Here is a 12,939-nt window from a genome sequence, read left to right as displayed (position 1 = left end):
AGTGGGTAAGACTCCTGACTTTGAAAGAAAGGTCAGAGGGTCGAGTCTTAAAGAAAGATTACTTCTTGGGAAAGGATGGTTTCACGCGATGGTAATTACTCTTGACCCTGATGAATAAATGGGTATGTGGTAGTGCTGGTGTAATAATAATGGAAGAACCCTCCACCAGAGCAGTGGCAACACTGAAGAGGTGATCAATGGGTAATTAACGCTAGTATTGTGCATGAAATTTCTCTTGTGGTTATATGGACTGGGAGACTCGCAATCTGAAGAGTGATTATTGTGATAAATCTAGTTGCTACCCGCTCCAGAATGTCACACGTAGGGCCTACGAGCTACACTTCTTCCACCGTCACACGAAAATCTCGAAAGATAAAGGCTTAGCCAGACAGGACCAGATTCTTTAGTTTACTGGTTTCGTTTGTCTTAAAAACGAAGCAAGGCCGAGGCACATTCACAAGAAATACATTTTGACTGCAACATTTCAATACAGGTACTCTTCGAAGAATTTGACGCAATCATGGGGACGAAAATTACAAATCCGTAGATTATCTCATTGGTCTGAGCATTGGGGAGCACAACTTCACTGTTGATACAACGATAAATAATACTTGTGATGTTCAAGACTGGGACCAGAGGGAATGTGGCTCTCCGTCGGAGGCAAGTTACACGCACATGCACTTTCAGCTTATTGTTATCATAAAAAACAAAATGAACATAAATTCATTAATTTCTCAGAGTACGGAATTTCCGAAGATTTCGATGTTTTGGAGTTGGTGGGATGGGAACAAGTCCCCTCAACCCAACCAGGAGCCCTCCCTCTGACACCATCAACCTCTACCCATCCGATCCGTAACACGTACACGTATACATTACATGGACAGACTTCGATTTTCTCATTGTGTTCAAGCGTGCAAGTCAACCACTCTGTCCACTGACGCAAGCATTGGGCATGCTTCTCACATAGGATCCCCTACCAAGAAGTCAGCAACTACATGTATTCTCCTGAATCTATACTCCCTCCAATTTTAAGGGTACACCATCCGCAGTGTTACTATGGGTTGTACATTCTACCTGTCCTTCACAAACATGGTGTGCCCCTGGCCCGTGCAATTGCTCCGTGCGTGGTAGTTAAATTCAATGCTAGTTTACGTATAATATAGATTAATGAATAATGCGAGTTCGACTCTTTTTACCAAACTCACCTGTCACCGAACCTCCGGGAACATCGTTGCCATAGCCCCCATAACTACCATAGGATGAATCTTTGCTGTCCGGCAATTCTACCTCATCAGTAGAGAGCTGTCTCATTAAGTCGACTGTTTTCTTTGACTTGAGTGGCTTCTTCGTCTTTGACTCGCCTAGAAAGAAAGAAAAAAAAAGACCATTACCAAGATTTCAGCAGAATGTAAACGTATGTGCGGGGATTGAGAAAAATAAGGCTCCTGGAAATGTCTACTTATTCGCCTTTCAATATACGAAGTTCATCAATCCTTGTTTATTTTGCTCGATCTTAATTGTCTCCTAATTCTTTGTCTTTAGATCTGTGCATACTCTTTGTGTTTTTATCTTACGAAATATGTCATCGATTCATCAGACACAAACGGTTGCAAGCGCAAACAGCCACACCTTTGATTTAAAAGAAAAACGCAAAGAATAATGCACTCAGTAGGACGAGAGAAAACGGATTTAAAAATACTGAAGGGTCTGATAATTGTTTTGTGCAGAGAATGAAAATGGTCGCCAATAAATGAAACAAATCCAGTTGCCACCATTCAGTAAAGAATCAACAGGATCAGATCACCACATTGACGCCAAAAAATTCACAGACAGACAAGAGCAATTATATTTCCAGCTTGTTTTATTGCATAGATTAAACATATCTATACATAACGAAATAAGAATGCTTATCAACTGAGCACTGATTAGTATCAATGCCTTGTGAATATTTGGTAAATTCCTATTGCAGGAGGGAATGATGAGCGAGAAGAGTTATAATGTTAAACAGGGCACATATATGGTCAGATATCCATACGAAATTGAAACTGTTTATGAAATTGGTTAAAGACCAATCATTTGACAGTTTGGAATGAAATTTCACTTTCAATTGAGGCAGACGCTTAATCTTGACAAGCGTCTGGCTCCTAACCCGTCCTGATTAAAGTGATTCAATTATATCCTCTACTTTCAATTACTTTACCAAAATACATCCAGGACAACGGGCGGAAAATGCCGTACCATGCACTCTGTAAGCAACAAGTGCCCAAAACGGTCAGCAAACTGTGTCAACTAGGCACTTTGTGCAATACGAAGGAGAAGCAAATCACGGAAGAAAGGTGTCTACAGCAAAGTCTAAAATCAAATTCATATGACCATTACTAATTTGAGCTGTTCCCATAACAACTTCCTCGATGTAATCCTCTTTAGATAAAAAGATAAATTGCCAAGTTCTAACTCTTGACGAGAATATGTACCTTCGTTGGTAAACCGATAAGGACTTTTCTGCAGGAGGAGTTCGTCGGGTTCAAGTTTTTTAAAATCCAGTTTTTTGGAGGATGCCTTCCCAAGTTTTCTCGGACTTGGCAGAGAAGAGTCGATTTCCTCGGTGACAGGTGTCTTGGTTCCACCAAATCGTAGTTTGACCTTTGGGTTCTTCAAAACTTTGCTGTAAAATCCTTCAGACATCTTGTCCTCTTTTTATCCTAGTTCTTAGTGAAGAGAAGGGATGACGATGCTGAAGATAATGATATTTTCCTTGACGAATCAACGAACATTCACGACGAGGCTAAGAAAATAATCAAACTTCCATGCAGACACCGATCGAGTGCAAACAAAGACATTGTGCATCATGCCACTGTGTAATCGCGATGAATTTATACAGTATATCAAAATAGCCTATTTTCATTTTTGCTTGGATAGTACGATAGCGTGAAGTGAAATACGCAGTCGAAGTTGAAAACCATTCACCAGCTCACTAGAAAGTTTTCCGTCAAACTTTTCACAAAACTTAGTTTTCCAATAATTTGAAGTAAAGCATCCGCGTTTCAGGTACAACCATAAATCAAATGTCCCTATTATATCTCCGAGTTTCGTTCACAGCATTTACAGGTTGTCTTTCCTGTTGAACAATGCACGGTTGGGTTTCGTAGCCAACTATACCTGACTCCAACTATCTTTGCCTGGATAAACATTTTTCAGCGGAAATCGGGTAGCAAGCGACGGAAGAGATCTACTTGCTTGGCTTGCAAAACATTTCCTCTTCCTATCATTATATAATGAAAAAAAAAAACCTTCCATTTACATTTTCGTTGTCAAAAAGTAGGTATAAAAGAGGTAAGAAGTCCTGTGACAATGCGAATATTTCATTCATCGTGTTACAATTACAGGTATATAGTTTGTAATATTTGATGATTCGAATAAAGACATCAAATGTCATGATTGAGTTCAGGCCCTAGAGCACTTGCAAAGACAGTTCATTATTATGGAATACACGTACTGCACTCTTTAAAATATTGAGTGTGTAGAGCCCTGTTCAGATTTTAGAGGAAGGATGTTACTCCCAACTATAAGAGGAAGGCTCACATGCACATACGTTGTGGCATTTTCCACCGTGTCAAGCCAGGAGCTAGATGGTGGACAATTGCTGTTAGGGGACAACATACAGTGTGGTCTAATGGTTAATCTGCTAAACTCCGTGACTCCCGTAAATAAACAAAAAGGGTCAAGCAACTTCGATGTTCTTTAATTGTTTATTGTCAGACTTCATATCGCGAAGCATAGATTTTGGATTTAAGTGTATACCAGAATTTCTAGAATCTAACATTGATCTTTCAGTTTCGCATCTCTCACCGTTCTTGATTGAACTATATATATTCCACTAATGGAGTCAACATCATCTTCAGATATCTTTTCACCAAACCGTTCTATTCTAGTTTTGACAATGAGAGATTTACCGCGATTGACAATCTTCTTGAAAGGAAAGTGGGAAGTGGACTTACGGCTGCTATATTGACTCTTGAGGACTTTTGTTAGTTTCAGTTTGCTTAGTTTGTTGTTGTTGTTTTATAATAGTCTCCTGTCTCAGAAGGGCCTGTCCGAGTTGGTGTCGACCGAGATGGACTGCGATCACTTTACATTATTGTGTTTGATGCATTGTCAAAACCCTTCACCAATATTCCTTTGGTCATTGACTTTGCGTCAAACTTTCGTTGGCCCCGACTGGGACCCATGTCAGGCTCGATTTCGTTTCTTTTTCTTCACCATCATTCCTTGACATTTCTGACTGGTCTTTTACCTGAATTTTCTGAATCACCTACGATGACGCCAAGTAAGTTGAAAACTTGTGTAGGGCCATTCAAAGGATTCAATCCTTGGCCTGAGGTCGAGATCCATGTGATGTACTGTATTCACAGAAGTATCAGTTAATGCAATCTGGATTAAATTTGTTATATTTCTGCTTCCAGTGATCATTGAGCTAGGACTTGAAGCTGTTCACTGATGTTGCCTCGACAGCTTCTTCACAAAGGTACAAAGACAGTATTTACTGCTCTCTGACTGAAAGAGTTCAACCTTCTATACTAGTTCGAAACCTTCCTTTATGCAACTTAAACTTATGACTGCGTGTAACTTGATCATTGATCATTTTACACTCACTGCACGAATCTTTAACTTGGCACCTCCATTCGTTGTTGATCTTTGTGCCTCGGTGTCAGGGTGTCCCCAACCCTGCAGACTGGGTGTCTCGTGGAGTGGCCTTCTCGGCCATGCTTCCACTTGTGTCAGACACACTGGGGTCAATCAAAGGAATATAATGTTCCTGGAGCGAGGTTCCTTGGCTATTGTCTCATCAGGGTAGGTCCTGTACGTAACTTACTGATCTCTACCTGTCAATGTTTCTGACAATCATACATGTAATGATATTTCAAGCAATTTTTGTTTCCATTTTTATAGGTACTAGCTGGACTCCATGTTGGGTATGATGTAGACCACTTCACCGGGTTAAACACCCTGCTGTTTGCGATAAATGAATGGAGCGGGATGTTTTATGTGCATGAGTTAAAACTCTGACTTTTCCCACACGAGACTCCGTTTTATGTCCTTTCCGAGGGACAGAGAGGAACTGTTATGTCTCTCACTAGACAGCACCTTGGTATAGGATATGATTACACTCAGCAGAGCTCATAGACTTGGGAATCGAACCCGCCAGTAATAATAGGAGAATGGAAGGCAGACGTGCTGTCGACTGAGCCACATCACCGGTTTAATAGTCAGAGAACTCTGCATTCCTCACTTGCCACGTGGAATAATCGTCTAATATCAGACGGTTAAGTAAGAAAATTTTTGCGATTTTCTCAATGTGTAGTGGTTTATTTCAGCCCAGTAGGCTGATTTCGGCTGAAAATTTTACTTCACTTTATTTTTATGGGCGTTAAAGCGCTGTTTTGTTTTGTTTTTGAAGTCATTAGTCGAAATCAGTCACTATCATCACATTAACCGATATAACGTCCGTAGTTTAGGTTATCATAACGCCGTAATATGATGCTATCGCTATAATAAAGCGTAAGAATGCAATCATCATACAGCCGTGATCTAGGGCATTATAACATCATTGATATTAGCGTGCCATTATCACTGTAAGAGGGTATTGTAACGCCAAACTGAATAATCACTGGCAGACATCGAGCAAAAACGTGAGGCTTTATCAATCTATGGAATAGAGCGGTAGACTGCAGGTTCCTGTAATTGAGGGTGTTGAAAGGCTGTGAGAAAGCGTAATAACGCCATAATAAGAAGTCATATTGCATTACAATGTAATAATGCGTTACTGGGTGTTGGAATGGCGTAAAAGAGCGTTATAATGTTGTGACGTTTATAACTCCGTAATATAGGGAATTACATGTAGGCCCCTATAAGCAAATTTCAGGGCGTTTATCAGAGCTGTTTTTTTTTAATTCAGTGCTAATATCGTTTGTCAAGAACAACGGGACACTGTAAAAACATCGGTGTTAGATTTAACACCACGGGTGTTAAATCTAACACCGATCAAACTTCAATATAGAGGACCACACCCACAGGTGTTAAAAATGCACTGTGATGGTGCTGAAAAGTGTTCGCCTGACACTTCGTGGTGTTAATTTGACACTGTACCTGGTGTTATTTTGACACTGTACTGGTGTTAATTCAAAAATGACACCACATGGTGTTGATTTGATATTTGTTGGTGTTAATATCAATGGTTTAACACCCGCCCAGCTTCAATAAGGGACCACACCAGCTGGTGTTACTTTGGTGTAAATTTATTTTCACATTTTTTCAAAAATCTTGTATTTTAATGTAAAATTCTTGATCGTCTTGTTTAAATTAAAAATCAACAAGAAGTGAAGTTACTAAGAAACTCTTCAAAAAAACAGTTTAAAATTTGGAAATGACACCCGGAGGTGTTAATCTAACACCATAAATGAGCACCGAAAATTTAACACCAGCTCGGTGTTCACTATTTAACACCGGACTTTTTGCAGTGGACAAAACAACGAAGTGATTTGAACCCTTCGATGTCCCTAAGTTTTGTGGGGGTAAAGTGGACACATTGTAATGGTGTAAATTCCGTATTAAATACGGAGTTAAGCCATGTTATAATTATGTACCAGTATAATGCTAAATTTATAATAAAGTGTTTCAATATGAGCTGCTTCCTTCGCTCCCGCATGTGGCTGAAGAAGATCTTGAATAACAATCAATGCTCCAGTGAGTGGAAAATTGCAACAATCCCGTCCTTTCCTTTCCTGCTGTTTCATTATAAACACTGAACTTAGATGCCTGAAGAGACCTGAATGTCCAATGATAACATGCTTGTTTACCATCTGTCATTCCCATCCACCGCCAACACCACTGTAAACCGATTGTTCAATCAGGGAGGTGCTCTTTCTTCCACCTCCCTGGTTCAATCTAGATTCGGACAATACGTGAAACACCGGTGCTGAGGATGTCAACCAGGAAGAAATCGATCTTAATTCGTACTGAAATAAAGCGATCGAGATAGCTTAAAGGGATGGTACAGTATTGGTGCAGGTGAGAATTGCGGCTTTTAACTTTTTGCGAGATACCAAGAAAACACTTATAGTACAGAGCATACCATTTCAAGAGGAATTCAAAGTTTATTTGATGAAAATCAGTTTTGGAATGACTGAATCATCCAGAAGCAAAGTAAAACAAAGCAACCGTAATAAAATGTGGGTCCCACACTTTATTAGAATCGCTCTTTTTGGATATCTCAGCCATTTCAAATCCAATTTTCATCAAATAAACGTTGAATTAATGGCACGTCCGCAGGAAGCGCAGAGAGACAAACAACAGGAACAATTAGTGTGATGTTTCACTCTAAGAAAATTTGATTCAACTTTGCACCGTCAACAACGTAACACTGCGAGCACCTTTACGGGTGCAACTTTGTACCTTTCCGGTCTGAAGAGGCGCAAAATTTTACCCCACCCGTAAAGGTGCTCTCAGTGTAACATCAGTCTGAAGTTTTAAAGGTGCACAGTTGAACCTATTTTTCCAAGTGTGTAAGGCCTTTAGTCATCAATTTCTATACCCTTCGCTAATTTTCACAAAATAGTTAAGGATCTATCAAACTGGCGTTAAGCTAGCAGCTAGGTGAGGCGATGACGTCATTACTTTGGTCGATGACATAGCAGTTACTGCCATTTCCGTAAAATGATCATTTATAGGCAAGAAATTGTGGTTTCTTTTTACCGAAGTGCAGCGACCTTTGACCTCGATGTTCACATACAATTTTTTTTTTATTTCTACGCTGTCCATCAATTTGCCTCGTCCCTGACATTCCTGGGGGATGTAATAGTTTGAAATAACAAGTATAGGCGCACAGCTATACTATAGTAAACTAATTCAATCTTACAACGAATTCACCTTCAACATTTCACCACTCTTATTTGAAAATAAAGTATGTCTTTTTTTAAATTCTTTTTTTTTTGCAACTGGACATTCCTAGATGAAGTTAAGAGCAGAAATTGGCATGTCAACCTGTTGTCAATGACCTTTAACTTTCAACCCAGAGATTACTTTTGCCCAAAATCTAATTTCGGAACATACCTATCTCATTCAGCATATCTATAATCAAGGTACCAAGCAAATCCACTGAACGCCTTTATTTTTTTTTCTAAATCTTTTTTTTTCTAGGAAAGACAAGGTGACATCGCATCCTATTTTTCAAATTGCGATACATCCCGCCTGTTACGTTCATTGTTGTTTAACATGTTTTGTTCCTAAACGTTCCTGTCAACCTGTTGACCTATGTGTATAACGGATACCTGGCAAGGCTGGCGTATGATAACGGCAGGATCTTATTGCTCTGTCACAACAGTATTATACTTATAGCCTAGATGCTACCCCGGATAAACTGTTAGACTCATTTGCACTCCCTGCAACATCAATAATTTAATTGCCAAAAGAAGTGAAAACAAATACCAAAACGTTACACACGGCGCTATGCTTCACTTACCAGCCGTTGCGTGAATTTCCCTATAGTCACCATCTACACCGATTCCAAATTTTACTTTCTGACCGTTCCCGCCCACAAACACTCGGGACTTCTGATGGATGTTAATTCCCTGAGGCGCTTCATCTAGAGGTTCATAATTGTTGGCTCCATCACCACGGTCAGTGCGCCGACTACGAACTTCATCCAGGACGAACAACGGAACCGAAGAAGACTTGGGTCGTGGTTTCTTGGGTCCAACACTTAACCGGCTCTTCACACCACCTCGTGACTTTCCAAAATTGTCAGGAGAAAGCTGGGGTTCGTCTCTCTTACCAGCTGTCCCGAGGAGTGTAGGAAATTCACCTGTTTTCTTCATGTCACGGAAATCACCCGAAGAGTCAAAGGAGTAAATAGCAGCGTGAACTGTTTGTGTCGGCTTGTATGTGCGTTTCGTATACGCGTCAACATGCCGCCTGCTGTCCATGGTTTAAGAAACAAGGAAGCTAGGGCTTTCCGGGTGACAAACACAGGCTGGAGGGGTACCCTTCGCGGTTCAATAATTTCAGGTAGAATCACTCTCTCTACAAACAGCACAAATCTTCTGCTGTATTCTGCTTAGTGTTTTCTTAGTAGTAAACTGTTGGACAGTGTTTTCTTTTTCTGTATGTCTGTACAGTTCAGTGCGCTAATTTTCAGTGACAGTCATAATAAAAGGTGAGCAAGGGCCGATGTGTGCACAAGCAACCGCCATGGGTTTTCCTGTAGGCTGGATGTATGACGCACTCATGAGCTGCCACCGGGAAAAGACTGCACAGTACACGAGTATTCACAATTGAGCGACAGAACGTATTTACACGTCTGACAGAACGATAAGGACCTACTGAATATAATTGTGAGATTCTCTTTTTGACAAAGAAACTGAATCACCTCCTGTCGTTCAAACGTGGGGCAATAAACACACAATGATCTTACATGGTATCTAACGATCGACAGACAGTGGAGGAAGGATTGACCTTTGTTATCCAGCCTGTGTCGTCTATAATGTTTCATCCTAGAAAGGAATAATTTTCAAATAACTGACAAGAGCAGCACTGTATTTCATTTAGCATCAGATGGTGTACACAGAGTATAGACAGAGATCAAAGTCCGGCTTCGAAGTCAAGTGGAATTTTTCGATTCTTATGCGAATGTAATGTGTATATATCCCCTGTGGGCATTCGGTGATGAGTTGGTTAAAATAAGAGAATTATGGGAAATGTTATTCCATGTAATTTTCCCTCTGCTCTTCATCAAATAATGTTAAATATTATACTCCTTTCGTCTATTATATCTGGGGGTTTTTTTCGGTTTCAAGAGCTGAAGCTTTGACTTTCATTTTCACATGATTACTTTCTTGTGTCCATAATGTTGCTTCCTTCAATTAAAGCCGGTTTAATTTAAAAGAAATCTAAGGAAAACAAAAACTTTTACGAAAGTGGTGCACGGATGACTTTTTTTCTGTTCTTGTTCTAAATAAGCTCTTCCTCCAATTTTTTTGTTTCATCAGATATTTTTATTGGTGTGATCTGTGCTAATCGCAACAGGTTGTAAGCAGAGTCGCTCATACAGGCGGAATGCAATTTCTACACTCGTAGATGCCATGCTACAATAATGTTTCGTTGGCGATTTAATTGGATTCTGTGAAAGAATTAAATTATTTTTTCCTAAAAAGGTTAAATCACACTCATTCATCAGCTTAAATATAGGAAAATTAATGTAAATAAAGATAAATCCTCAGAACTTCCAGCCAGAAATTTAGTAGGTCAATGGAATCCCCGTTGGTATGACAGGCCAAGAATAATTCAGCTTGCATTAATTCATGTGCGTTATTTCCGATGTGTTTGTTTGTTTGTTTGTGTTGTGCGTTTGTGTGAGTGTGCAAGGTTACAGGGTTGTTGTGGCTGTTTTCGATTAATTAAGTTCCACTTCAAATACATTTGCAAAAGTGCAATATGTAATCAATAAGTCTTATTATCTCAGATGTCAACATTAATAGAAAACATTACCAACTCAATCTACACATACGCATGTGCACATCCTCCTACACTCACATTATACACTAATACTCATTTACAAACACAACATTCATATGCGTGCACAAATTAACACATCATTTTATTCAACAAAAAAAAACCCTGAATATCCATGCAATCATGCACACTAATAACTCACACTTGCACTGATGCTTCCGTACTCACTTCCCTACTTTAACGAAATCCACTTAATGATGTAAAATCTATTTAATAAAGTAGGATTCACTTCATAACGATTCACTTTACGTGTGTAACATATGCACTCCATCGCATAAGGTAAACTTCACTTCATAAAATAAAATTCACTTTACCAGGTAAAATTTGCAAGTGAATTGAAATTTATTTTATTAGGTAAAATTCGCTAGTGAAGTAAATTTTTTTTTTAGTTCAATCAAGAAAGACAAAAATCACTTAGTAACGTAAATGAAACAGTGTAAGGGTTTCATCCAAATTTGTTCTACACTAAGAGATGGAATTTCGAAGATAATCCTGGCCTCGAGTTTCCAACCGAACTACAAACAATTAAACTTCAATCAATTTCCTTTTCTGACATAAAAATCCAGGTGACACTCTTTGCAAATCCTTTATCACTTTTTGTATCGTATAAGAGTCCAGAAACAATTACTTTCAAGGAAGAAATGAATATTGTTGCAATAAATTATCGCCCAAGAGGACACTAGTACCAGTATGCTATTTCTGTGCACAGAACTATGAGCCAGTAATGAAATTATTACCTCACGTAATCTGTATATTTCATTTCATTTCATTTGGTTTACTATTTTCATCTCCAACAAAATTAATATAATTATAACATTAGAATACACATAATGATACGACACAAAATGAAAACAAATAGTGAACTGAGATACAATGCTGTACATTTTGGGGCTTGTGTGTTGTTGTTGTTGTTGTCGTGTGTGTGTGTGTGTTTTTTTTTTTTATAAATACCAAAAGAAAGTTGTTGGAAATGGAAGGGACTGCTAAACAGGGCTTTAAGTTTGAAGTGTCCTCATAACTAATATCTAAATACAAAACTGACAAAACTAGGCAAATTGCTTGAGGAAAAAAAACAGAAAAGAAAAAAACAGAAGTAGGCCTACACACATTCAGACGCATTAACAAACACGAGTCAACTCTCTTGTGAAAGAAGAAAGAGGGAAAGTTAGAAAGCATGACAGGAAGAGACTATTTGAAGAGTTTGTTCGCAAAAACCGATAAGTCCATTTTTGAAGATTTTGAAGTACGGTCTCTGTCGTAAAGTACAAAATAATACCTTTTATATGATATATTGGTCACTACATATAAAGGTACTTTTTTGAAGTTATGGTCAAAAGAAGAAAAAAATTTCTTATTATTTTCTTTATTTTTCTTGACCTTTAATCGCAAATATTTCCATTTGGAAAATATGGACTTATCGGTTTTTGCAAACAAACTCTTCATTTGCATAGTGGAGAGAGAGAAAGGAGAGGGAAGAGGAGATAAAGGGTCAAAACCAAGGCACGCGACAGGGGCGGATCCAGGAATTTCGTAAAGAGGGGGCGCGTTTACAAAATTAAAGGGGGGCGCACGCACCCCTCCCCCATTTTTTTCTTTTTATTTCTTTTGTTTCAACAAAAAATAAAGGGGGGCGTGCGCCGGTTGCGGTCCTCCCTGGATCCGCCCCTGCGCGAGGCACGAGCTTATACATGTAGTCCTATATGGGCTCACCAAAGTAGCCCCCAAGGAGTTATGGCGAGGAGTAGTAGAAGACGATAAACGATTGTGATAACAAAAAAGGATTTGAAATTAAGGCTTATATACAAGGGGTATAATTCATTCTGACATTTAAGAATTTCTTTACAAATTCCTTTAATATATAAGGCAAAGGTAAAGGTAAATATATGTGGGAGCAAGCATGGAAAAGTAACAATATTCTAAAAAATAAATGAAGAAATTCAGTCGTGATGAAACTACTACCAATCTCATCGTCTTGTTGCATTTCATCGCATATCTATTAAAGTAAAGTTTGACAATTAAGGTGAAAAAAATTTATTTTGGGGATTGTTCGACACGTCGGCAAAAGTTTCATGTTCCGAGTCCTAGGTTAGTTGGGGTACGGAACTTTTCTGACATCTAGCTCTCATTCTAATTAATTAGATATGGAATTACTAGTAAATACTCACTTTGATTAATGTCATATATATTTATCTATTAAAAAAAAATCAAGCCCATGCCAACTGACCACTCTTTGACCTGAAAGGGTCATCTTCATTTGAAGCAGACAAGTGAGCCAGTAATTCTTTCAGTTGATCAAGACTGTCTGCTGTATTTTCTTCCCAACTCGACCGAGCTTCTCCTGAGCCTCCTCTCAGCACCTTGGCTGCCGTACTC

The 12,939-nt window shown here is 38.9% G+C and overlaps 1 protein-coding gene across 1 annotated transcript in view; it reads right to left on the bottom strand.

The window, feature by feature from the left end:
• Positions 1-1,349, bottom strand: part of LOC139733551 (uncharacterized) — a 50,776-nt gene extending 49,427 nt beyond the window's left edge. The window contains exon 1 of the mRNA XM_071644361.1: positions 1,206-1,349. Within this exon, the coding sequence (XP_071500462.1) occupies positions 1,206-1,311 (106 nt within the window). The 5' untranslated portion in view covers positions 1,312-1,349. The remainder of the gene's footprint in view (positions 1-1,205) is intronic.
• Positions 1,350-12,939: the final 11,590 nt, after the last annotated feature.

This window comes from Diadema antillarum, unplaced genomic scaffold (genome assembly GCF_040938485.1).
Source record: "Diadema antillarum isolate AM-2024a unplaced genomic scaffold, OU_Dant_1.0 seq00000481_RagTag, whole genome shotgun sequence".
Lineage (NCBI taxonomy): Eukaryota > Metazoa > Echinodermata > Echinoidea > Diadematoida > Diadematidae > Diadema > Diadema antillarum.
The sequence above is the reverse complement of the archived record's forward strand: the minus strand, read 5'-3'. Positions and strand labels throughout refer to the sequence as shown.